The sequence below is a fragment of the Hyposmocoma kahamanoa genome, unplaced genomic scaffold, assembly GCF_003589595.1.
Source record: "Hyposmocoma kahamanoa isolate Upper Pololo Valley unplaced genomic scaffold, ASM358959v1 277, whole genome shotgun sequence".
NCBI lineage: Eukaryota > Metazoa > Arthropoda > Insecta > Lepidoptera > Cosmopterigidae > Hyposmocoma > Hyposmocoma kahamanoa.
In genome coordinates, this window is record NW_020653774.1 from 1,520,070 (window position 1) to 1,545,858 (window position 25,789).

Genomic DNA, 25,789 nt, shown 5'->3' on the forward strand with positions numbered 1-25,789 from the left:
AGAACCTATTGCAATAAAACGGCAATTTCATACTTTAACCCCTAATAATATGATAAAATCTATTTATTTATTTACACGTACGGACCGCGGCGTGTGACGCAACGATATCCTATCTATAATAAAGTACTTTAGAACCTGTTTAATAAAATTTTAAACACGTAATAACCTGAATAAGTCTTCTAAATACGTAGAAAAAACTAAAACTGAATAGAATCACAAATATAATACTTCCCAAAAGAGACGGTGGTGTTTTCATAAATTATGCAGATGCAAATGGGTTCATTTAGTTCCAAGAATAACGGGAGCCAGTCTATGTAATAAAATGCTTTGATTTGCAAATAACGACGTATAATTGGTTTCGCTGTAGACTTGATTACAATCTACAGGTATTTTATAACAATATTAGTACTTTTTTTGAAATAGGCCTTTTATAACTTAGTTATACGAAGAAACGGCATTTGATGTGAAAAAATAAGTAAATTTACCATTGGTTATATGATAGACCTTCTCATAATTTAAGAGTATTGTTGTCGATGTGGTGATGTCGTCCATCTTTTCCGGATTCTTGAGAACTAAAAAAACAAACATTAAATAACACTAGACTTTTTAGTTTGAAGACTAAATATTCAGTACTTACCTAAGAACGCTTTACTTTTGAATACCATTAATATAATCTTTTGATTGTTACAGGTAGACCTTAAAATGAGCCATTGACCATCAAAATGGAGTCTACAGAAGAGGAATTCTACAACATATGCCTCAACCTGACCACCGAAGATTTCTATCTACAATGCAACTATTCGGACTACGACAGTTCAGAACTGCTGGAAAAAGTTGTGTCAAAAGTTGTACCAATCTTCTTCGGATTTATCGGAATAGTCGGTCTAGTTGGAAATGCTTTGGTAGTCCTAGTTGTTGCTGCTAACCCTGGCATGAGATCAACGACGAACCTTCTGATAATCAATTTAGCCGTAGCTGATTTACTTTTCGTTATATTCTGCGTGCCCTTCACAGCAACGGACTATGTCATGCCAAGATGGCCCTTTGGCGATTGGTGGTGCAAGGTCGTCCAATACTTTATCGTTGTTACAGCACATGCTTCCGTCTATACACTAGTCCTGATGTCCTTGGATAGATTCATGGCTGTGGTACATCCTATAGCTTCCATGTCAATAAGGACAGAAAAGAATGCTCTACTAGCAATAGCCTGTATATGGGTCGTTATATTGACGACGGCAATTCCAGTTGGAATCTGTCACGGAGAAAGAGAATACTCATACTTCCATAGAAACCATTCTTCGTGTGTTTTTTTGGAGGAACAGGGATATAGCAAGTTAGGGTTCCAGATGTCGTTCTTCCTGTCGTCTTATGTGATTCCATTGGCGTTGATAAGTGTTTTGTACATGTGTATGCTCACTAGATTGTGGAGAAGTGCTCCCGGAGGGAGGGTGTCTGCGGAGAGCCGGAGGGGAAGGAAGAAGGTGACCAGAATGGTCGTGGTGGTCGTCGTCGTGTTTGCTGTATGCTGGTGTCCCATTCAGGTGAGATTCTTTAAATCATTATTGTAATACGGTAGTTGCCTGGCACGATACCTGAGGCGACTAGCTAGTCTTTGTCCCGTAGCCAGACCCAGACAAGAACTCAGTGTATTAGGTGACACAAACGAGCTTTATGGAAGCTCAATAGATTTTAGGGCTTTCGTGGTTTTTACACTAAATAATTATCACTAATTCCAGGTTTCTTATTTTCTTATCACGGTATGAGTTCTGATTATTTTCCCGATATTTTGGAGCGGTTTCACGCTCCGTGTTCATGTATTGGCCAGCGGCAGATGACACTCATTGTATCCACACGCGAAACTGAAGTCGAAGAATTTTTAGTTTTTATTATTATTATTGTAAGTCCTAAGCACCAGATTCCACGCACTGGATAGTTTAAATCCATCTTCACGGTTACGGCTTAGAGCGTCCAGTTCATCTCTTTGCTGTCTCCGATGAGAAGGCTGACGGCTGCTTCCAACAAAGAATAAGTATATATTATATCCAAAGGGAGAGTGTTGCAGTCTTCCTGTACATATGACCACATAGCGCGGCTTTCTTTTAAATGTTTTACGTTTAAAAGGAATACCATGTGTAATAATTCATACATACATATACATACAAAACGCCGTGGTACCGTAATCGTTTGACAACTGCTTCTTTAGCAGAGACCGCGGGTTCGCATTCGGGCTCGCACCCAGTTTCTGGGAATATATGTACAGAATTTAATTTGAAATTTACCAAGTGCTCTGCCCATTACCAGTTAGCTGCCTTGGACTCGGTGGAACGAAAAGCAAAGAGACCATCGCGGAAAAGTAGCCTACCGGTTTTCTATCGGATACATTTCGGGGAGTGTGCGTAGGAACTTTTCAATTTAGTTCCACCCTCACCGTTCTTCAATCGGTTGACTAGAAGGTCCGGAGCACTCCATCTTATGTCGTTGATATTCCACACATTCGCACTAAGCGCTTTGTTTCCTCCTTTCTGATGCATACGGCAAAGAAATGGAATACTCTATATCTGTGTTTCCCGAAAAGTAAAATTTTGGGACTACCCAAGGCTAGAGTGAATAGGCATTTATTAGGCGAACGCGTTCCGACGTCGGTCACATCGTCGCTTAACATCAAGTGAGATTGTGGCCAAGAATGTGTCTATTATTTATTTAAAAAAATAGGCAGAAACCAGAGCCTTCCACTTGCTACGTCTTCAATGCTTTCGTACACTCTCACATATCGGATAAGGTTACAATTTACCTGGCTTTTCTTTATTAGGACGTTCTTTATAACGACGTCTTCAATTTGGTCATAGTAAAATTGCCTAGGTCGAAAAGTGCTCAGAGTTGGATCTAAATCAGATTTGGTACACGGTGAAGAATTAATTAGTAGAATGTTCGGTTGTACGCCGTTAATGCCGAAACGGACCCGCAAGTAATTTATTGCCTCTGATAATTGCGCCGGCGCGCTTCGCTATATATATTTGTAACTAAGCGGGGTTACTTTTAATTAAAAAAATAAAAAATATTCTTGTTATTAAAAAAAATTGTGGCCGCTAGATTAAAAGGTTCCGTGTAAGATTTCCCCGGTGTAGAATTTAGGAAATGAAGACAAATCAACATTTTGTTTTTAAACGTAAACAAATGAAAACAGTATTTCATATTCCTCGTTAGCAGGAATTACAATAATATTTATTTTTCACTCACAAACCATCTTCATTGCTAATTAATTTTATGGGACATATTACGAATTTACAAATGGATGTAAAGTTCGATTTTTGCGGTATACTGTACAGTCGATGCTCTATACATGCTATGCTCTGCACAGCGCGAGCCGCGGCACTAATCTCTAATAATTTTCTTCATCAAGTCATAAATTTAAATTATAAAATTAAATAAGACTCAAAAATGAAGAATGTTATAGTTTATTCATATTACATTTACAAACTATAAAGTAAACAAAAATTTAAGTAAATGGAACAAATTGAATGCAAATAATTTTTTCAAGCGTCAGCTTTTTATTTGACCACGTATGAACGACAAAACAAATTATTTTAAATTTATGTATGCCAGATATCTTATAAAAATGACAAATAAATAAAGACGACTTTTGAATTAATTTAGATCCCTTCCAAGCCTGAAAATACATTTAAAGAGGAATATGCTGGTAGATCAAAAAGTGAGTACATGAAAAGCAATATAAAAGTAAAAACCTACGGTCATTGCGATGTCTATATGTAGAATATATTATGTAGAATAATTGTATAGAATAAAATTATTTTTTGTTATAATTATTATTTACAAATATTCGTTATTAATATTATTTTCATTTAATTCATGTCATTATTATTAATATTAATTTTTTCATCAATCATTTTGTCTTCAATTGATGTTTGTTTGTGATTTGTGTGTAGGGCTGCCATGACCGGGTCGGGCTGAAAATCAGGGTTGAAATCATTACAAACTGATTTCAACATTTTCCTGAGCTGGTATCCGTCATTTACTTACTTATTCTTATACATATAATTATGATTTAATTCTTTTTATTTTGATTTATTTTTTAAATATAATTATAATTATTACTATTATTACGTTAAATAATATTGTAAATTGTGTAAAAAAACTTTTTCTTTTTTATTTCTGGAATTTTTTTTTCTTATATGTTTGGAAATAAATGGTTTAAATTATATTAATTGTTTATAATAAAATTGTATCTTTTCATAGAAAAAAACCGACCTTAAAACTTTGCATTTCGGCTTTTTTCGATTTCCATGGGATTCTATCCTCTTATCAGATACTGACTTCTTGGTGACAATGAGACTGTTACAGACCCCTTTGTACATTTTGTGTTTTCTTTTCTGGTTGTCATGACGACGGTGATTTGTAGATTACATGTATTGTGTCAAGTGAAAAATCGATTTTTATTTGCGGAAAATAATTAGTAAATTGTGATAGCAGAAACGAACCCGCAACAACATCATGGACCACCTCAAGAATACTTTTTGAAATACGATGCGATACGATAAAAAAAGGATGTACACCCTTTGAAACAAAAGAAGAATGTTTCAAAATCGATTGAGCTCTACACCGTCATTTAGTTGTATTGCCCTTTTAAATTACATAAAATTAATTAATACTAACACTAGATCTTAAGTTGTTTTGTTTATAACTTTTCAGATTTTTTTTGTTCAGATTTTTGTCAGAAATAAATATATTTGAAATTGAATTTGAATTGACGGAGAAATTGGTGAGTACACGGACACGCCTATAAAACTTGAGAATTTCGTTCGATTTTCATAGAGATCCCCTCATCATATTCTAACTTGGTGACAATGGGACCTCCACAAGAGTGCACCTATTCAAACAAAAAAGAATATTCAAAATCGGTCCTTTTTTAGTCGGTTATAAAAAAAAATTAACTGCTTCAGGCGCTACAAATGACCGAGCCAGCTGTTTTGGAGCGTAGCAATTAAAAAAAATCATTACCGTCCCTGCCGGGACTATTATACTATAACTTACGAACAAGCACGATGAAAAAGTTATTTACAGGCCGCGCCGGGCCGAAAGCTTTAAGAAGTGTTCACATTACACCGTGCCGGGCGTGAGCCGAGTGACGTACGAGGCTCGGGTTGGAAATGCTGCGTACATGTTATATAAAGTGATTCACATTACAAACTGCCGCGTCCGTGACACGGCCGAGTGACGCCCGAGCTGCTTCCGAGCACGTCCGAGGCTCGACTCGTTGTAATGTGAACACTCTCTGACTCTAATCTAATTTAAGAACGCGCGGCACGTAGGAGGCTCGGATGACTTGGACACGACCCGCGCGCGGCCCGGTCTAATGCGAATCATCTTTTAGGTAAAAATCTCTGTCATACCTGAGTAACATTTTGTCCAGTTGTCGATCGTGTGACGGAAACGGCGCTTTAGAAATCCGAAGATGGCCGATTATGCCGATAGGCCTTATAGTGCGATACGTTATTTCACGTTGCAAGGCGCGAGGAATTCGTTTATCGTCAAAATTATCGCCCTTTTACACTAATGGATGTAACTGTCTAGACAATAACTTAAGACAGATTTCTTTGAAAGCTTCCGTGTAATACGGACACTGAAACTGAAAACATTGTATAACAATGTTTGATCGTCTCCGAAAAAAAAGAGGGTTTATGCCAGAGATTCCTGAACTTTTAGTAGCAGTAGAGAACCTTACCTAAGCAGTGACGCAAGCATTACTGCGTTCCGGTTTGGAAAGGTAAGGGTGCCGGTGGAATTACAGGCACGTGAAACTTGTCAACTTATTGTCTTAAGTTGACGGGCACAGTGGCAGTGTCAAAGGTCTGAGTGGCACTGCCAATGTCATTGATGTGATAGATATGTAGCTTAGCCACGTTGAGGCAACAAGCAGTAGTTTATGTTTAGTCAGGTCGAAGTAATATACCTTTGTTTTTATTCGATCTTTGTATTCATAATAATAAAAAATAGATAAACTTTTTTTAGATTTTTTTTAGACGTTTATTTCAGGCCACATGACCCAAATAATATATACCTTAAGGACTAACATAAATACAATATAATATGACAATAAAATAAACTATCAACTAATGTACACGTATTGCACAATCTGGCGCAATCTGGTGTCAGGTATTCGGCCGCGGAATCGCCGATATACGACACCCTTCGGCCAACTCTTCCTTCATGAAGGCCCACAGATGTTCGCGGGAGCCCAACAGCTCGACCCTCAGGGTGTATTTGACTTTCAGGCTGATGTACTCCACTACCTCCTCAGACTTCGTGGAGTAATGTAGTCGCGACAGGTACAGCAGCGTCGTCGGTGTTGCTGAACGGAGCAAGAAGTTCGAACCTGTCGGTGCTGTGCCACACAGGTTACGCCTGGTGGGCTTCCTCTTCCTCTTCACCACCTTTGTGAAGCCGTCCTCGTCGCATTGATTACGCGCAGCGGCCTACACTCGCGCGAAACTAGAATTATAATTCTCACTGCGCATTGGATGCGTCCGTTTCCGAACGCGCACCGAATTGCAATTAGTAATGTAATGCAACAGACCTCTGCTTCTGCTTCCGCAACTGCGGAAGTTCCGTTCGCTTTTTCGCGTCTGTTTCTGTTTCTGCTTCCGCAACGTTTATAACGTAACTTTCATTGGAAGTTTACAACGCGTTTTTTACAGTTTTATGTTATGTTAAGCATATTATTTATGAAACCAGAAACAAACCCTATTTGGAACAATTTCGTAGAGATTTTATAGTGTTTACGCTTCCGCTTCCTCATCCGCTTCCGTTTTCGCTAAGAGTTACTTTTAACATCTGTTTCCATTTCTGTTTCCTTTACGACACTTTCGTTGCATCACTAATAAACATCACGGTAGGAAAAAATAAAAATAAAATTTTACAAGACATGATATTGTAATAGAACGCAATCTACAAAAATTCTATTAAAAATTGTACACACTATCATACATTCCGCCTTAGGAAATCGAACCATGGACGTCTAATTATAAAGCAACCACTCTCCCACTGGATCACACAACATTATAACAATGACAACATGTTGGTAATATGACAATAAAGCTTGGGCTCTGAGCCAGTTTGTACGAGATAAAATAAGACACAACGAGGTTACCGTCTTAATTACTAACTATATCACGTTAATAATAAACTTGACAGGGTTGATGCTCTGCTACTTCGATATTATTAAGGTCATTTGAATGTAAATTGTACACGTTTTTTTTATTATAACGTTCAAAATTAAATTCAAATAATTTTTACTTCATAGGTAAGTAAATTACACTCGAAATTGTCATGTTGAAACTCCACTGCTCATTCGTAAGGTAGATTCCCCTGAGAACAATGAGCAAGAAATCCCAAGGAGTTGCTCTCTGTAAATAGATATATTCATGTTTATCATTTGCAATAATTGTTCCAAATATCTTAGATAGAAACAGTCTGTAAGAGTTAAACGTTATATGTCATCGAGTATATAACCAGAAATAGAAACGAAATAAGGGCCATATATTCCTGGTAACACATTAGCGATACAGCTCTTATAAATATCAACTCTCGTTTGCAATGAAATATAGACATGCCAACTACTGACCTGTGTGTACGTCTCCGTATATTCCCAAAATTATTCTGTATTTATTGTAATAAAGATAATATCTCTAACAATGCCGTGCTGTTCTATTCGGTGGTGTGGGAAAAACAGCAAAAGATCTAATTACAAAACAAACGGAATCACATTTCATCGGTAATTAAATTTTAAATATGTAATTTTGCCATTTTCGTCCATTATAGCATAGCTCAAGTTAACTGGTCGATTTGAAGTGAAACAGTTGACGACACCCATTGACGACACCCGTCAATTGTTTCAGTAATGATATGGCAGAATAGTTTTCAAACAAATTAAATGACATTTCGTCTCTATTTCTGGTTAAATACTCGATGTTATATGTCAATGTCTGAAAACTGAAAAAAAATGTTTCGGAAATTATGTGGAATTAGAATTTATTTTTATTCATGGTATTAGTCTTTATTTGTAGCTAGGTTTTAAACCAAGTTGCAGTTTCTAATAATATTTTAAAAAGCCAGAAAAAGGGCCTTTAAAACACAACCTAACAAATTACTTGGCTGCAACGGTTTGGTCAATAGAAACAATTTTCAAAAATTACCAGATTCGGGATAAACTTTAGTCGAGGTTTACTCCAAAGCAAATGTATTGGTATTCGTGGGAGGACATGTCCGTTTAAAGGGGTAAAAAAAGACTAGGATTTGTAGAGAGGCTTTATTTCACCTTCTTTATGAATACACTTAACGATTACACCCTATATTAGGTAAATATAGTTATTTCTTTACTTCATATTAGGTCCTTACATATGAAATTGGCGTTTTGACGTACTGGCCACTTTGATCTAAAATATCTCCTCTTTGATTAAGAATGCCAAATTAAAATTTATAAATCCATTTAGCTGGTACATTTGAGTTTCGAAAACAGTCGTTCATTTGTTTTTTCCTGATTGATTTTTTCTTTGGCGTCTCTCATATCGCACAATGGCAAACATGAGATATCGCTATATTTACGAGTACGAGTTCTACCGTGGCACCTGTGCTGCAGAAACAGCGCGAAGGATTAACGAGGTGTATGGCACTAGTGTCGCAAAAGAACACGGTACGCTTTTGGTTCCAACGTTTTCGTTCTGGAAATTTCGATCTTTAGAACAAGACCAAAGTAGATAATGAAGAATTAAAAGCTGTTGTGGAAGCGGAACCATCACAAACCACTTCAGAGTTAGCTGCATGCTTCGATGTGATGATAAAACTGTTTTAATCCACTTGAAGCAAATCGGGAAATTAAAAAGCTTGAAAGGTAGGTACCTCATGAATTTAACAAATCAAACTCGACTGCTGCGTTACATTGCTTAACCGACACAATAATGAAGGGATTTTAAATCGGATCATTACCTGTGATGTAAAGTGGATCCTGTACGATAATCGGAAGTGCTCGTCGCAATAGCGTAACCCTGGAGAACCAGCAAAATCCTGCCCCAAGCGAAAATTTACTCAGAAAAGGTTACTTGTGAGTGTTTGGAGGATTAGAGCCGGTGTCATTCACTACAGCTTTCTAAAATCTGGCCAAACGATTACGGCAGATATCTATTGTCAGCAACCGCAAACCATGATGGAAGAACTAGCTGCTAAACAACCGAGTCTGGTCAATCGCTCTAGGCCACTGCTGCTTCAGCACAATGCTAGACCACACACTGCACAACAGACGGCCGCTAAACTAGAGGAGCTGCAACTGGAATGTCTGCGACATCCACCGGACTCCCCGGACCTTGCTCCAACAGATTACCATTTTTTCCGAAATTTGGATAACTTCTTACACGGAAAAAAATTCAACTCCGATGTGGCAGTCCAAACCGCCTTCAGAAAGTTTATTGATTCTCGCGCCCATTGTTTTGACGGCTCGCATCATCACTTCTCGGGTTAAATGATGTCGTCTCTCCATAATACCTAATGTAAATTGTTTCGGTTCCGATGCAGATATTGTAATGATTTTGTCAAAACGCTATAACTCATTTTTATAGAAAACCACATTGACAATCGATTCTTCTTATTATCGAATTTTAAACGATATTCCTTATTTAAATGTTAAAACTCACTGAAAAGTATCAATAGCGATACAAAAAAGTTAATATAATTAACCCTATTTGCAGCAATACTCTTAAACGTACTTGATCCCTAGACACTTTTGATGCGTGTATTTTACAAAAAAAATCGACTTTATATTCCTTCTATATAAAACGCCAATTACATATGTAAGGACGTAATATAACAATAAATAAAATACGTTAAATACATCTCCATCCCATCTCCAGCACACCAGCAAGCCGCTTGCTTGCTAGGAGCAGGATAATAATGTCTGGGAAATCCAAGGGTCGACAGCTACCTTGCCCAATGCATTAGCATAGCCATGCAAAGGGAGAACGCTGCCAGCATCTTGGGCACCTTGCTGCGGAGACTCAATTTTATTCATATCCGCTCACGTGATACATGCAGCCGTAGACGCATACCACGCCTAGAGGTGCCGGTGATGATTTTATATCGATTTATCGGATATCGAAGTTAAAATAGGTAAAAGAACTAATATTAATTGCTATTTCGGTAGCTACTCTAGCAAACCATAAAGTTTTTAAAGCCTGGGTCTGTCATTTAAAAAAATAAACAACTTCAAAAATACGTCACGACAATCGTGTGTGTTATTGTTTGGGCTGGTGATTTCGGTGTTTATTTATTGAAAACATACAGTAAGTAGCGTTTTTTAAGTTTACCCTGAATATAAATGTTTATAAACTATACGTTAAGGAGTAATTTCATGGTAAACGTTAGAACCACTCAAACGGAATATTATCATATTTATCCAAGTACACCAAAAATTTCATTAGTGCTTTTTAAGTGCAGGATTTGCGGTGTATTACTGCATTTTATTTGAAATGTTTTTGTTGGTAGTACGGAGGGTATTTATTTAGCAATGCAGAATAATATTTTTTATTTATAAGAACTTGTATTTAAACTGACTGCTTTTTTAATTTGCGAAACCAAATAGCCGCCACTTTGCGGTAGGAGGAGCGCATCGCGTGAGCGGATAAAATTAAATCCTAGTTTCAGTTTCTAGTAAAATAGCTTTTATTGTATCTTACCGGAATATTTTAACTTATTTTTTAATAAATAAATGGTGTGCAAATATATTTTCATATAATGTTATCCGTATCAGAATCTCATCAACGGTAAACAAGCCAGAACTAGATTAATGACATGTCTCGGTCGTCTCTGAAAGACACGTAACAAAAACTTGTTTTCCCTTGTCTTATCTCGTCTCTGGAGTACGTAATTAATATGCCAGCGTTACATTCTCGCATTTCAGCCTTTTGCCAAATAGTTTATCATCTTGAATACAATTCTGTATTTTAAAGATACAAATTGTATTTTAATATACCTAATTAAATTCTATTTTTAAAGATACTATCTAGTAGCAGCAGAGCTGCTATAATGAACAGGCGTGACGCTTACCGACAGACGCACGACTTGTTGATCCTGTTATTTAGTACCATAAAAAAACGTATCTCCTGTTGGGTGTTCCGTGGCGATGGGACGAGTTACATTGTTTCAACTCGAGTTACTCGATTTCTGACTCGAGTTGACTCAAACTAGAGAATTCCCTGTACTATGAAAAGCCGAGCGCCGGTAGTTAATCTGGGGCACTACCCGGAACACTATGGGCGAGTCTGGTTATTTAACTCGATGGCGTGAGTAAAGTTTTACGAAAGATTGTAGAGGTGTAGAGCGGTAAGAGGGGAATGTTCAAGGTAATTTGCTCGGGGAAACGCCTTAACTCGAGTTGTCCCACAACGAGTAAAATCGCGCTACTTTTTTATGAACTCGTGCTAACTTGGTTCGGTGCCCATCGAGCCGAATTCTTCATTCAAACAGCGCATCGGCTACTCGTTCTCACTTGGACGATTGTCGTTCTAGCTCTTCCCATTATCGCGACCGTCTGTCGTCGTAACGTTAAAAAAATTATGAACGACAGTTAATCGTGTTGTACTACGTGTGAACAACTTCATTTAAATATACAAGGCACAACACTTTAAACTGCACGACATAACGGGAACGCGCCCTAAGGTACGTCCACAGAGATTCAAAATAATAATGAAAATCTTTATTTACCAAAAGTAGGATTACATTATATTTCCATTATAGTACTAAATTTCGGAATATTGTTTTGCCTGTGATTTCTCGCGGTCCTGTGTTAACGCGCACACGGTGATGACATCTACCGGAAAGTATGCACAACATCGATGAACGAGCGACGCAGTCGTTTCACGTTTTTTGTGGTGACAATTTTTTAATTTTGAATTCTATCGAGTCTCTCACACGGCAGACTCCCTACTATAACAGACGTTCCTTTACAATATACGAATATTTTTACCAAATATAATAAAGCCAATAATTTCGCTCCGTGTTGCATAGAAGCTCACTATAGGTAGAAAACGAGTAGAGAAAGGAGAAGATAAGAGGCTGGCCAAAGCGACACATTGTTGTTAGTGTGTGTACTAACAACCTGTACTAAGTAAATACTTGTATTGCAGAGACCTAGCATAATATCGAGTAATATAGTAAAAATGCAGTTTCAATTTGAAAAGTTTATTGGAAAAACAAAACTGAAATTTCTAAATTCCTGTCAAGTCATGATAGGTAGACTATCATGACTTGACAGGAATTTAGAAATTTCACAAGGAGCTCTATTGCTACTAAAAGGGGTCAAGCGCTGACAAGTATCCAAAAAATTTCAACCAAAAAGACGGTATCAAGTTATCTGCAGCAATAACACAGACGAAAAAACATGTTGTCTTTTATTTCTAATCATTGTGGGATATCAGAATGACGTATTGTCCACTCTCTATATATTCGTGTGTTAATGACAGTTGATATGTTTGAACTTTGCCAATTGACATCAATTAGGTTAAATGGCTTCCAGTAAACAACTTCTATATTACATAATTAATGCATAGAAATAAACGGAGAAAAGTTAGACCTTGTTAATAAAGCAGTCTTCTTGGGAGTGACCTTAGATAGTAAACTTCAATGGTTTCCACATATATCTTCCCTGGCCAGCACATTAGATCCGCTGCATACGCAGTCCGCAGAATACGTGAGCTTACCGATGTTAGTACTGCTAGACTAGTTTACTTTAGTTACTTCCATAGTATAATGTCCTATGTACGGGATTCTCATGTGGGGTAAAGCGGCAGATATTCAAACCATATTCGTATTGCAAAAACGAGCTATTCTGTGTACCGTCTAGGCTCTACGGTTTCTCTCAGAGAAAAATTTAAGGAGACTGGTATCATATACGTTTTTACAATATGATTCCGGAGCATATATTAAGTTTATCATTTCCTAAGTTTAAAAACTACATTAAAAATATTTTGATCGAAAAATCATATTACAAAATTGAAGACTACGTGTTAGATAAAGTTGTATGGAAAGACGACATGGCTCCAGAATCCACACAAATTTGATTCAAAGTGTATTCCATAGCATTTAAGTTTATTTGAAAAGAGCAATCCCTAGAGTTTCTTGCTCGTTCTTCTCAGGGAGGTCAGCGTAGTGAACGAGCGGTAGCTTAAATGTGACGTTTTCAAGTGTAAATTTATTTTACCTATGGAATAAATAATCTTTGACTTTGACTTTGAAATGTTTAGTGGCAATGCAGCTCGTTAACGGTGACAGAAAATACTGTATAGACAATTGCACGTCAAAAAAGGTTCAGGACCCCTTTTTTTTTTTTGACGGGGGGGAAATCTTTATGGATACCCCTGAGCCCAGGGAGACTCAGGGGTTATGTGGGGACTCTCCCTCCAGACTGGAGGGCCTACCCCACTAAAACCCCCCCGGGTTTCCCTCTCGCCGGTTGCGTCGGCGCCGTGGGATCAGTGAACATTCACCACGACAGGTTCAGGACCCCTGGAAAACGCGTGAAGTCGACGTACCTTCGAATGCTGAAACAGATCTGTACCCATCAGTGAGACGTAAAATAAGTTGAGATAATGATGTTATATTAATAAAAATGAAACATGAAAATATGAAATATCAAATATTCCTGACATTTAATTTCGAAACAAAAACCAAGCGGTATGATTTATGATAGGTAGCACTAAAAAAACGAATATCTAAACGAAGTATTTTATAAAGATATGAATGAAGCATTAATGCTTTTAACTATCAATCATGTTTGTAAAGTTGTAACGTAATAGTTAAATGCGTTCTCAGACGTGCTACGAGGCGTATGAAAACCATTTTGTATTAAAATTTGTCAGTTGCTTAATCGATACAATCTGAAATGGCTTTGGTTATTTCCGCATTTTTTTTTATACATGACAGGCAAATGACTCCACTCCACCTGATGTTAAGTGGAAAGTGGTATACAAACGCGAAGGAACCTAGTGCAGCGATGGAACCCTCACTGCACTAGCCACCTCCACCCTGCCTGCCTACAATATGCCTCTTCACGCCTCGTTTGAAGGACCCCATATCATAAGAGGGAGGGAAGACATGTGCCAGAAGGGAGTTCCATTTGTCAACCGTGCGGCAGAGAAAGGAGCCACCGAACCTTTTAGTACGCGATGGAATGCGGCAGGTAGTGAAACGGTGACTACGAAGGCCAGCACGCGTGCTTCTGAGCAGGAACGGGGAAGGGGGGATGAGGTTGAACAGCTCTTCAGAGCACTCACCATGGTACATGCGGTAAAAGGCGCTAAGCGATGCAACATCTCTACGCAGTTGCAGAGGTTCAAGGCGTGATGAGACTTCTTCGTTCTTCCGCATAACAGTGAAGATGTGGAATTAATGACTTTGGAAAAAATATATACTAAAATTGAGGTATAAACTAATTAGTATATGATGTGAAAACACGAAAATTTTCATGCTAGAAAAAAACACAAACCTACCTCGAAATTTTACAAGAAAACCGCTGTATTCGGTAGGTACTCTACATATGCCAATGATTTTTTTTTATATCAACTAAACTGAATAGAGCACGTATAGTATACGATATACATTTTTCAAATGGTTTTAGTGTCGTTTGTGAAAAAATAAATTCCCTTTTAAATTAAAAAAATAAGTCCCTGCCGCTTGACCTTCGCAAAATGCACCGTATTAGTACGGGAAAAATTTTAATTCGTGCTCAGGTGGTATAGACTCTTAACTGCATTCGAAACTCAACTGCATGCGGTTGAGACTTCAACTTCAAGCGTCGATGTGAACAATAAGTCCGAGAATCAAAAGTAGTAATTGTCAATTAATTCAATTGGGAAGCACAATTTTTTAGTAAATGCAAAGGTAATTTTTGAAGTTTAAGCAACATTTTCATCTTGTTTTAATTTCGGGTACAGTCACCTTCTCTATAGCAAAGTAACAATCTATCTACACTGCGTTTTCGTTCTATCCATTCATCATTCCATCTCGACGTTAACTTTTGCACTGAACTCCTGGGCCAGGCCCTCGGCAATAACTGCCTGCAGTTAATGTCGACTACATGCAATCCATTTTGTCTGCATGGAGTTGTATTATATGGACTTCGCGCTTGCAGTTCGTTTAGTAGCAATCTTATTCCGCCATACGTTTTCTTCTACTTCATACGGTTTCCAAAAGTACAACCAGGACCAGAATCATCAACAAAAATTATAGCAGTAGAGCTTTTTGTGAAAGAGTTCGTCCGCGAATGTACTTCCTTACTGTACTGCTCAATCTTACCTATATTAGGGTGCTCGTGAAATTACCGACACCTGGGACTTGTCAACTCATGTCTCTGGGTGACGTGCGCATTAGTAGTCTTCTTCAGATCTTTGCGATTTAAATCTCTACTTTTAGTTACTTGGTATCATATAAGAAACCTGCCTTTCGTGGTAGCTTCCGTTTTGCTGCCATGTAATGTTGGAACGACATTCCACCCCCAATGAGAAATTGCAAATATGTTGCCTCCTTCAAAAGCATCTTTTAAGAAATTTTTATTATTTTCTCAGGTGACTAACAACACTGGGAGTCGTACTGCGCCTTCTACATTTTACTGCTAGCTTTAATATATCAACCACAAACACATGAGAACACAATACATGCACAATCAGTTTTGGTTTTATCACATCCCACTTACTCTAGACGTACACTCATTTTTATAGTATTATTTTTTACTTTTTGATTTGCATTTAAGTCTTGATTTACGCCTGGTTAAGTCTATTGTATTTTTTTTAAATTATTTCATCTGCTTGGACGAAGGGACGTCATCATCCTTGTTATGTATTCGGCTTCACTGAAAACCAGAGTAACAAGGTGTTTTCACACGTCTTGTTACAAAAAGCTGAGTGGAGACAATTTTGGTAACTTTTAAATGTAATTCTTTTATTTTGTATTTATCATAACCGCTCACGCGATACATGCAGCCGTAGACGCATACCACACCTAGAGGTGCCGGTGATGATTTTATACCGATTTATCGGATATCGAAGTTATAACAGGTAAAAGAACTAATATTAATTGCTATTTCGGTAACTACTCTAGCAAACCATAAAGTTTTTAATGCCTGGGTCTGTCATTTAAAAAAATAAACAACTTCAAAAATACGTCACGAACATCGTGTGTGTTATTGTTTCGGTGTTTATTTATTGAAAACATGCCGTAAGTAGCGTTTTTTAAGTTTACCCTGAATAAAATGTTTATAAACTATACTGTTAGGAGTAATTTCAAGGTAAACGTTAGAACCACGCAAACGGAATATTATCATATTTACCCAAGTACACCAAAAATTATTTGTGCTTTTTAAGTGCAGAATTTGCGGTGTATTACTGCATTTTATTTGAGATGTTTTTGTTGGTAATACGGAGGGTATTTATTTAGCAATGCAGAATAATAATTTTTATTTATAAAAACTTATATTTAAACTGAATGCTTTTCTAATTTGTGAAACCAAGTATCCGCCATTTTGCGGTAGAAGGAGCGCATCGCGTGAGCGGTTATGATCATTTCATTTTCGTTATCATTCTGTTATATATATTTTTTCGTTAGCTTGCCAAATACACTACTTTTCTTTCTTTCTTTCTATACCTATTAAAGTTTTCTCACTAAGCTACGACCGTTCTACGGTATCCCTTGTCGTTAACAAAGCTACATTGGAGCCTTAAAGTTTATTGTTACGAAACAAATTTGCATAAAGCATAAAAAAGCTATAACCTAAGTATTTTTAGCGAAGAGTCACGTGGCGAGACGTACATTGAATAGCCTTGATAGCGTGGATGAAGTACTAGAACCTTATTTGAATATGAGGTGGGGAAAAGAGGAATTATATACGAACAAAATTTACATTGTGTTTCAAACTGCCAAACTGGGACACGGTATACGTAATGTAAATAGTAGAATGCGTATTTCTAACAATAGAATTGCAGTCCAGGGAAGTGCTGCCACCTTACCTATTTCTGCAGCAATTTCAAGATGTAATTTATTTATTTATTGAAAACATTTACAGTATTTACACTACTAAAGCGCTTACATGTCCAGCTGATTAAATTAAAAAAAATAAAATGAAAAGAAAAAATAATGAGATTACATAATTAAATTGAAAAACACTGCGTACCGTGTGTTAGTGACTTTACAGGAAACCAGTGCCCGAAAGGTAGTTCACGAACAGAAGTATCCCGCGACGGATAACATACTGTTTGTCAAAGAATATGTCTAAATTCTGATACTGGGTGAACAAGGAGTTGACGAGAATGATCGCAATGTGAGCGTCACTGCGTTCCGGTTTATCATTTGTCAGCCTTTTTTTTCGATTTAAGCCTCTAAGAGCCACATTGAACAGAACATTGGTACCACACCCAACGAGAGTAAGTCTGAAGCGGATGAGCCGGATATACCAAGGGGCGCAATTTAAGGGTGTGACACGCCCGAGATTGTGTAGGAGAAGATCAGCCAGCCGCAGCCGGTGGCCAGATTCCTGCATAGTAACGGGTAACAGAAAATAGTTAGTAGGTAAGATAGCTATTTATCGTGACGTCTTCGTGATGTTCGTTTAGGGTAATATGGCGTCCACATCAATTAAAGACGAGTAGGGTACGTCAATTTACCATAAAAAAAGTCCTAACGGAAGCACCATCTCGCAGCGCAGCAATTAAGCAGTATATATGTTACGTGAGGTACTCTGATGTAATCTAGCTAATTTTATTTGTTTGGTATTCTTAGCTGAAAGGGAGAAACGTTCCTTGTCATTTTTTAAATCAAGAATACAGGTTCACAACCTGCCGAACGGTGCAAGCCGTATCGAGCTGCACAACTTTCTATAATTGTCACCTTATAATTATTATTTTTAGAGTGGCTTTTTTCCGGGCATCCCTTCGTCGCTGCGATTATTTGACTGCTATGCTATTTATTTCAGTAGTTCACCTGTTTGTAATATTTACACCGTATCCGCAGAGCAATCTGTTTGGTACCTAATACTCCGCACCTCGTATAAAGTAAGCAATAACTTCTTTGCATACTTAACATATGGAAGAGTTGGTACTGCCGTGGTTCTATACTTTTTATCCTCAAAAAGGGATGGAGCAAAATTTTTTTTGTTTCTTGCAAAGGACGTAACTGAATCATTTACGTTTCATTAAAAATAAATATTAAAATATATAAATAAATAATAATAAAATAAATAAATATATAAAACGAAATTAAATTTAAAATATGCGTAGTAATTTTCAAGATAGTTTTAATAAGGCAACATCGATCCTTAGTGAATGAATGGATGAATGAATGACATATCACTGCCATTCCACTGACACTTCATGAAGACTCAACTACCATTGAAGCTAGATTTAAGCAAAATAACAAACATCTTCTGGGAATCAATTTGTGCAAATGTCTCTTCGATACTCTCTCTGAGTCACCGAATAAAATTGTCTGTGTATTGTCTAACAGACCCTCCATGACGTTTATGAAACTAGAAAATGGAATAATTAGTCTCACAAGCCATTCATTAGGAAAAAAAACAAACATTATAGTAATTATCACTAATTACAGGTTTCTTACCACGATATGATTTCTAAAAGTCAATCCGTGACCATGGAGTTGTAACCGTTCCGTAGTGTCGCAGAAACAAAACGAAATCATATCGTGAGTTAGAAACCTGTAATTAGTGATAATCATTTAGTGACTAACCATTAGAGCCTTAAAATATATAAACATTATCATCATTGACTTACAAATAAATGGACGACGGGTCTAATACAAAAACCACGAAAAAAATGTCCCAAGTCAACCTATTCGAAATTTAAATTGTAATGTCATCGCAGTATCGCGCTGTCAGTCGAACAAATGAAGACTAAAGCGGAGTTTGGCGCTCTGTATACGATTTTAGCGCCTTACAAGTGCGGACACTTTTTAGCGCGGACCCGACGTCCATATAATTGTAAGTCAATGATTATCATATAATAACTGCAATTTGATTATTATATTGAAAAAAATGTAATTTCTGTGGAGTCTCAATGAGATTCTATGACCAGAGGTTTCCAGAAAATTAGAAGAATTGGGGCTCAGATAATTGGTGTGATTTTCCATTATAGGTACATTATTGGCAAATTATTGTTATTACTTATCGACGGCTTAAACTGTCACGATGTCGCGTTTCTGTTTTTAATCGACTTTAAAGGAGGAGGTTGGCAATTCGACTGTATTTCTTTTCTTGAATGTATTTTACGCGATGACTCATATATGTATGTCACGCAATAATTTGTGAACCGATTTTCATGGTTTTTTTTGTTGGAAAGAGGGTGCGTCAGTATTTCTCCTATTTAAATTTGAAGAAAATATTTCACCTCTAAGGGTAGCAAATTAGGGGATGAAACCGGTTTCAATAAAACTTGGCAAACAGATGTAATTCCACGGACTTTTGAGGTCGGGTTTTTAATATTATGTACTGAGATAATTCATCTCAATCTCTAGTCATTTTTTACTTGACTATGTTATCAAACTGTGTTCTTACCATTGTTATTTTAATTTCTAATATGTTGTAGTGTAAGCTATTTGTACCGCCTAAGATATAATCTCAGTACAGAGTAAAAAAAAACGACCTCAAAAGTACGTGGAATTACGTCCATTTGCTAAGTTTTATTGAAATATCCCCTAGTTCGCCACTATACAGGACTTGACACTGGAGATATTAAAAAATCATAAATATTGAGAGAAAAACGCCTTGAATTGGAGAAATAGCAAAATCAACCATTAAAATTATTGCTTCTAAATTAATGTTAGGCGCTATTAATGAAAATGAATATTCATGTGTGAACAGCCACCCTTCGAGGTGGATGATTTTCTTTAAAATGAAATGGAACCACTATGGAAGTACCCCTTTTCCAACAAAAAAGAATCATGAAAATCGGTTCACAAATACAGGGTTATCGCTTAACATACAGTCGAATAGAGAACCTACTCCTTTTTTGAAGTCGGTTAAAAAAAAGTGCGCATTTGACCTTCATCTTACCTAATGGAAAGGGAGGATGAGATCAACGATGGAGCCAGCATACCTGCTTACTCGTCATTACCTGGATACAATGCTTATTCGTCAGGCCTTGAAAAGGTCCATGTTATAACGTTTAGGGAATAAGTCTGCAGGCAAGGCATTTGCACCCCATAGCCGTTCGCCATATAGATGTGAAAGCAAAACGCTTTAAGCGAATCCTTACAAAATCCACAACACAGGGGTGGAACCTTAGCCTAAGTCTTGTCCTCCGATGATAGAAAGGGGAAGGTGGAATTAAACCGTGCAGTTCCCTCGCACACCCTCCGTGATGGGATGGGAAATGGGACCACTATGGAAGGACCCTTTCCAAGAAAAAAAGAATCATGAAAATCGGTTCAGAAATACCGGAGTTATCGCGTAATATACATACCAAAAAAAAAAGAACATGCAGTCAAATTGAGAACCTCCTCCTTTTTTGAAGTCGGTTAAAAATAAATAAAATGTGTTCAAAACAGCAGTGAGTTGCCGGAAATATTCAATTTAAAACTTTCAAAAGCTGCGTTCATGCCTTTGCCAAGCACAATTGTGCCGAGTAGAAGCAATTGATTGAAATTCATCCGATGCAGTCGACGTTGCAATTTCAAATCGATGAATCGCCAACAAAATGCAAGACCACGTACCGGGTATAGTAGATCAATGACTTTCAGACGTAGAAGAGATTGATTTTCGCGCTCCTCATAAATAGCTTAGTTAATAGTCTGTGCTAATTTTATTTCATAAATTATCTGTTACACAAACGCGAGACCGTAGGTACTTCCAGGAAGGTTCTTGCTGAAAATCAATGCTGTACACATCTGTGACCACAAATATAATTTTGTGTTGGTGTTAGTTTCTGTTTATATGTTAGATTTTTCATTTTCAATTTGGAATTTGAATTTGTTTATTTCAGCTACTGTCACGGTTCAATGATACGAGCATTTTGCTTTTTGATAATGCCACCAATGTTAGCACGTTCATTGCCAGGCTAAAAATTGAAATTATGCGTGGTGGCCAAACCATTTTTTAGTTTTTATTGTGCTCAGTTTAAGTTAATATATTATTTATATACGTTTATTATTCTGTACATTGAATTGATGTACTTTAAATATCTATCACGCGATATGGCGTGATTGGCCATACATAATGCAATTATTGTCCACATGGCCGGAAACGCGATATCGCGTGATATGTAATTCGGTAAAATAAGTTATATATTTTACGAATAAAAAATATTTAATACAATAATTATAACTTTAATTATCAGTGTTTTATAATCACAGAGAATTCTTTTTAAATAACGTACAAACGCAAAAAGAAATAATTATCAAAAATCGACATTTATTTAAGGAAGTTACTAGTTTTAGTTTCGTTAGACTAATTATTATACAATAGACAGTGGCTGGCGGCCACAAAAGTCGGTACTTTCCCTAGTGGCCAATATAAATATTACGTGCCGTTTCGCTGTGGCCGCTATGTTACTCCGCTTAGAAACATGGTAGCGACGGCCACGCGATAACGCGTGATCGGCCGTTTGGAGAGAAATCGCATCATGCGATGTCGCGTGATTGGCAATTAACGTGTTAATACAATCTTTCTCCTGCGGAAACGTGCGATTAGAAAGAGTGTCTTAGAGAGATAAGTTTAAAGATATTAACATTTTTACACTAACGTACTTTTATCCGCTCACGCGATGCGCTCCTACCGCAAAATGGCGGCTATTTGGTTCGCAAATTAGAAAAGGATTCAGTTTAAGTACAAGTTTTTATAAATAAAAATTATTATTCTGCATTGCTAAATAAATACCCTCCGTACTACCAACAAAAACATCTCAAATAAAATGCAGTAATACACCGCAAATCCTGCACTTAAAAAGCACTAATGAAATTTTTGGCGTACTTGGGTAAATATGATAATATTCCGTTTGAGTGGTTCTAACGTTTACCATGAAATTACTCCTTAAAGTATAGTTTATAAACATTTATATTCAGGGTAAACATAAAAAAACGCTACTTACGGTATGTTTTCAATAAATAAACACCGAAATCACCAGCCCAAACAATAACACACACCATTGTCGTGGCGTATTTTTGAAGTTGTTTATTTTTTTTAAATGCCAGACCCAGGCATTTAAATAGGCGATAAGCCGGTATGAAATCATCATCGGCACCTCTAGGTGTGGTATGCGTCTACGGCTGCATGTATCGCGTGAGCGGCTAAGAAAATGTGATTTATGTTAAGAGGTATTTTTTTTTACTAAAAGTAGTGAGAGACATGACATTAATACGAGGAATAAAAGTAAACTAGTAAATTCTCAAATTTATTTAAGGGGCAATATATACGCTATACATTTGCCACTTACAAGGTTTAAAACTATAGCGAAACAAAAATTTTACACTAAATGCTATTTATACAAGTCCTGCGTACCTGGATGACAAAAATCCGTGGTATTGATTCGTTTAGCTCTTGCAGGTAGTCTCGATCTAATATATTTGAAATAAATATTGTGAATGATGAATATATTCAATTAATAATAATAATAATAACGTACATACTCATAGCCCCGCACTGGGGCACTGTATCGCAGGTGGCTTGGACACACATATACAACCGCAAATTGAACCCAAACTCACCGGGGCAGTTTGTATAGACAATATGTATTTAGATTAGAGCAACGCCTTTACAAGTTTCATCATCAACAAAGATTATTTGGTTATCAGTTTGAATGGATTTGAAATTCTGAAAGAAAATAAATAGGAGTTGATTCCCTATAATTTACTTTTAGATTACGCTGTCTTGGAGTTCAAAAGCTTTCACTGTTAATGTCAAGATCGTTTTGAACGTTAATTCAGATAACGTGAAGAGTACACTAATAAAACATTACGATAACGTAACGTATAGTTAAGATAAATGTAAATTAAACCAGGACTCTTCCGAGATTGAACAATAACGTTATTTGTTATCATTTTTATTAAATCGCTAGCAGACGCTCACATTTATTTTCACATTCATTCACAGCAGCAGGAGGGGTCCTTGTGAAAGAATTCGTCCAAGGAAGTACTGGGACCTTACCTATTTTCGTCGCCAAGCAGTTTTGAAGGGTGAGGGTGCTGGTGAAATTACAGGCACGCGGGATTTGTAAACATGTCTCAGGGTAACGGGCGTAGTGACAGCACCGCTCAGAACTATGCAATATGAATCTCGAAGTGTCACTGCAACTGTTATGGACAGGCGTGTCGCCTACCACCAGGCGCACGACTTATTCGTCCCGTCTCTTGTCATCATAAAACAAAATTTACTAGGAGTTAAAACTTCCATTTAAACTAAAAGCAAAAAATAAACTTTAAAATCCCGAAGACTTTAGCCGCAGTTTAAATGCAAATGGGATGAGCCAGGGTATTAGACTGTCTGAGCGCTGCCGTTTACACCATAGCTGTCTTGAATACTTGATTAAAAAATATTTCTGAGTCTAATTGTTTACATTATTATATGTAACTCATGTTTCATTAAAATTAATGTGAGTAAGACGAAAGGAATGGTTTTTGAAAAAGAGGAAGACATGATGGATTAAACGATATGGTGAATGGTGCCTTCCATGCCTTCTTGGGCAGCCAGAAAGTGTCTAAAAAGGCGAGACTGGCTGTGCTTGGGGAGGTGCTGGTTCCTACACATATGTATAGTAGTGAAGGTTGGGTTTGTCAAAAGAAGCACAAAAGTAGAATGAATGCGGTAGAAGTGAGAGCTTTAATGGATAATTTACGGAACAGTGTGATAAGAGAGCGTTGCGGCGTGAAAGAAGATGTAGCGACAATCATAGAGAAAGGTATGCCTAGATGGTTCGGACATGTAGAGAGAACGAATGAAAGAAGATTAACGTGTTTCGTTTATAAGGCGAGTGTGAGCGGGCAAGTTGGTATGGGCCGACCAAGGCGACCTTATCATTACCAAATCGAGGCCATCCTAAAGAAGGACCAGGTCAAGAGTACCCGTAACAGACGAGCGTGTACGAAAGCACTGATGCGTGTTGATGAGGCGAAAGATGTGTGTCAGGACCGTAGCAAGTGGAAGACTGTTGTCTCTGCATACACCGATGGGAAAAAGGAGTGAAGTATATGTATGTATGTACTCATGTGATTTAGTAGAGGCGAAGCTGCAGAGCCTTGAACACCGCCGTAAAGTTGCCTGCTTATCTGTATTCTACAGGACATATCACGAAGAGTGTGCGATGTAATTGCATAATTGAATCCCCTTTCCATTATGGGGGAGACTAGATGTAGGCTCCACCTATAAGTTATGGATATTCTAATAATTAGCGCGAAGCGTTTTGCTTCCACATGTGTATAGCGAACGGTTATGGAGTGGAATTCCCTGCCTGCAGAATTATTCCCTGAACACTTGGACCTTTTCGAGGCGAAACTGAATTGGCATTATTAAGGTATGGATGCTTCGTCGTCGACCTCATTGTTGCTTCAGGTAAGATGGAGGTCAAATGCGAATTTATTTTTTCATTCATCCCCTAGTTTGCAACCTTCTGACGTGGAATATTTTCTTAAATGTGACCACTGCCGAGGTATCCTCTTTCAAAAAAAAAAACCTTAAAATTGGTGCACAAATAACGGAGTTATCGGTTAAAATACATAAACAAAAAAACAGTCGAATTGGGAACATTCTCCTTTTATGAAGTCAGTTAATAAAACCAAAAAGGTAACTCTTTAATATACTGTAAATTAAAAATAATGAAATATTGCTCATGTCCAATTATGGCTGACTGAGATGGCAAAATGGCTGTAACCGTAGTATTTCTGAAGGCCCGAAATGTTGGTATATTTGTAAAAAAATAATTTATTCGAAGAACAATTGCATTTCTTATGTGTAACAATTGCAAAAATCTAATAATAAATTTTTGATAATATCCCGTGGTGTTATCGGTAGCTTGCTTATCTTTGATTATTGACAGCCAGAAAAATCTATACGCCTTCATTTGTTTTTAGATGCATATTTGAAAACCTTGAACACATTTTTCGAAAAAAAGGGAAAAATTTTCGCTTCCGCTCTTTTTACAAAACACGGATGATATATACTTACGTATAGAATCGCATGTCTGGATGGAAAGATTGTCTTTTCTTGGCTGAATAGGCGTTTAATATCCGTACAAAGAAAATCAAGTTAGCGTAGGTAGGCAGCGGAATGTCGTTATTAGAACATTGTTATTGCTTAATTGGCAGTGGAGTAACTGACATTTGAATATCTACGCTAAGTTCGATGATTTCACTTAACAAAAAAACAGTAGAAGTGGTTAGCGTCGCGCGCGTGCTATTTTCTGTTTATCAAATTATTTTTTTGTACTGTAACAAACGATTGTAAACATTATTCCAATGCAATGTAGTTGAGTTTATCTTTTGGGAAACTAGGAAAACGTCTCGAATTTTCCACGCTAGTAACGAACAAAATATTAGCAAAAATAATACTTCTGTTCTGTTGTTAATACGTCTGTCGAGAAGATATTACTTTCTATTCATACAGATGTTACTCGTTCGTCGTAGTCCAGCTACTGGTCGGAAGATGGCAGCACATTGAATACATTTTTAATATAAAATCAAAACGTCGTAACTTGCTATAAAGGTATCCAAGTTTCAACGATATAACGACTGGGTAAAGTTT

At 37.1% G+C, this 25,789-nt stretch overlaps 1 protein-coding gene across 1 annotated transcript in view; it reads left to right on the forward strand.

Moving 5' to 3' along the window:
* Window positions 1-690: 690 nt before the first annotated feature.
* The window catches only part of LOC113229098 (allatostatin-A receptor-like), a 33,485-nt gene continuing 8,386 nt past the window's right edge, over window positions 691-25,789 (forward strand). Inside the window, exon 1 of the mRNA XM_026462591.1 lies at window positions 691-1,541. Coding sequence (XP_026318376.1) covers window positions 723-1,541 — 819 coding nt within the window. The 5' untranslated portion in view covers window positions 691-722. The remainder of the gene's footprint in view (window positions 1,542-25,789) is intronic.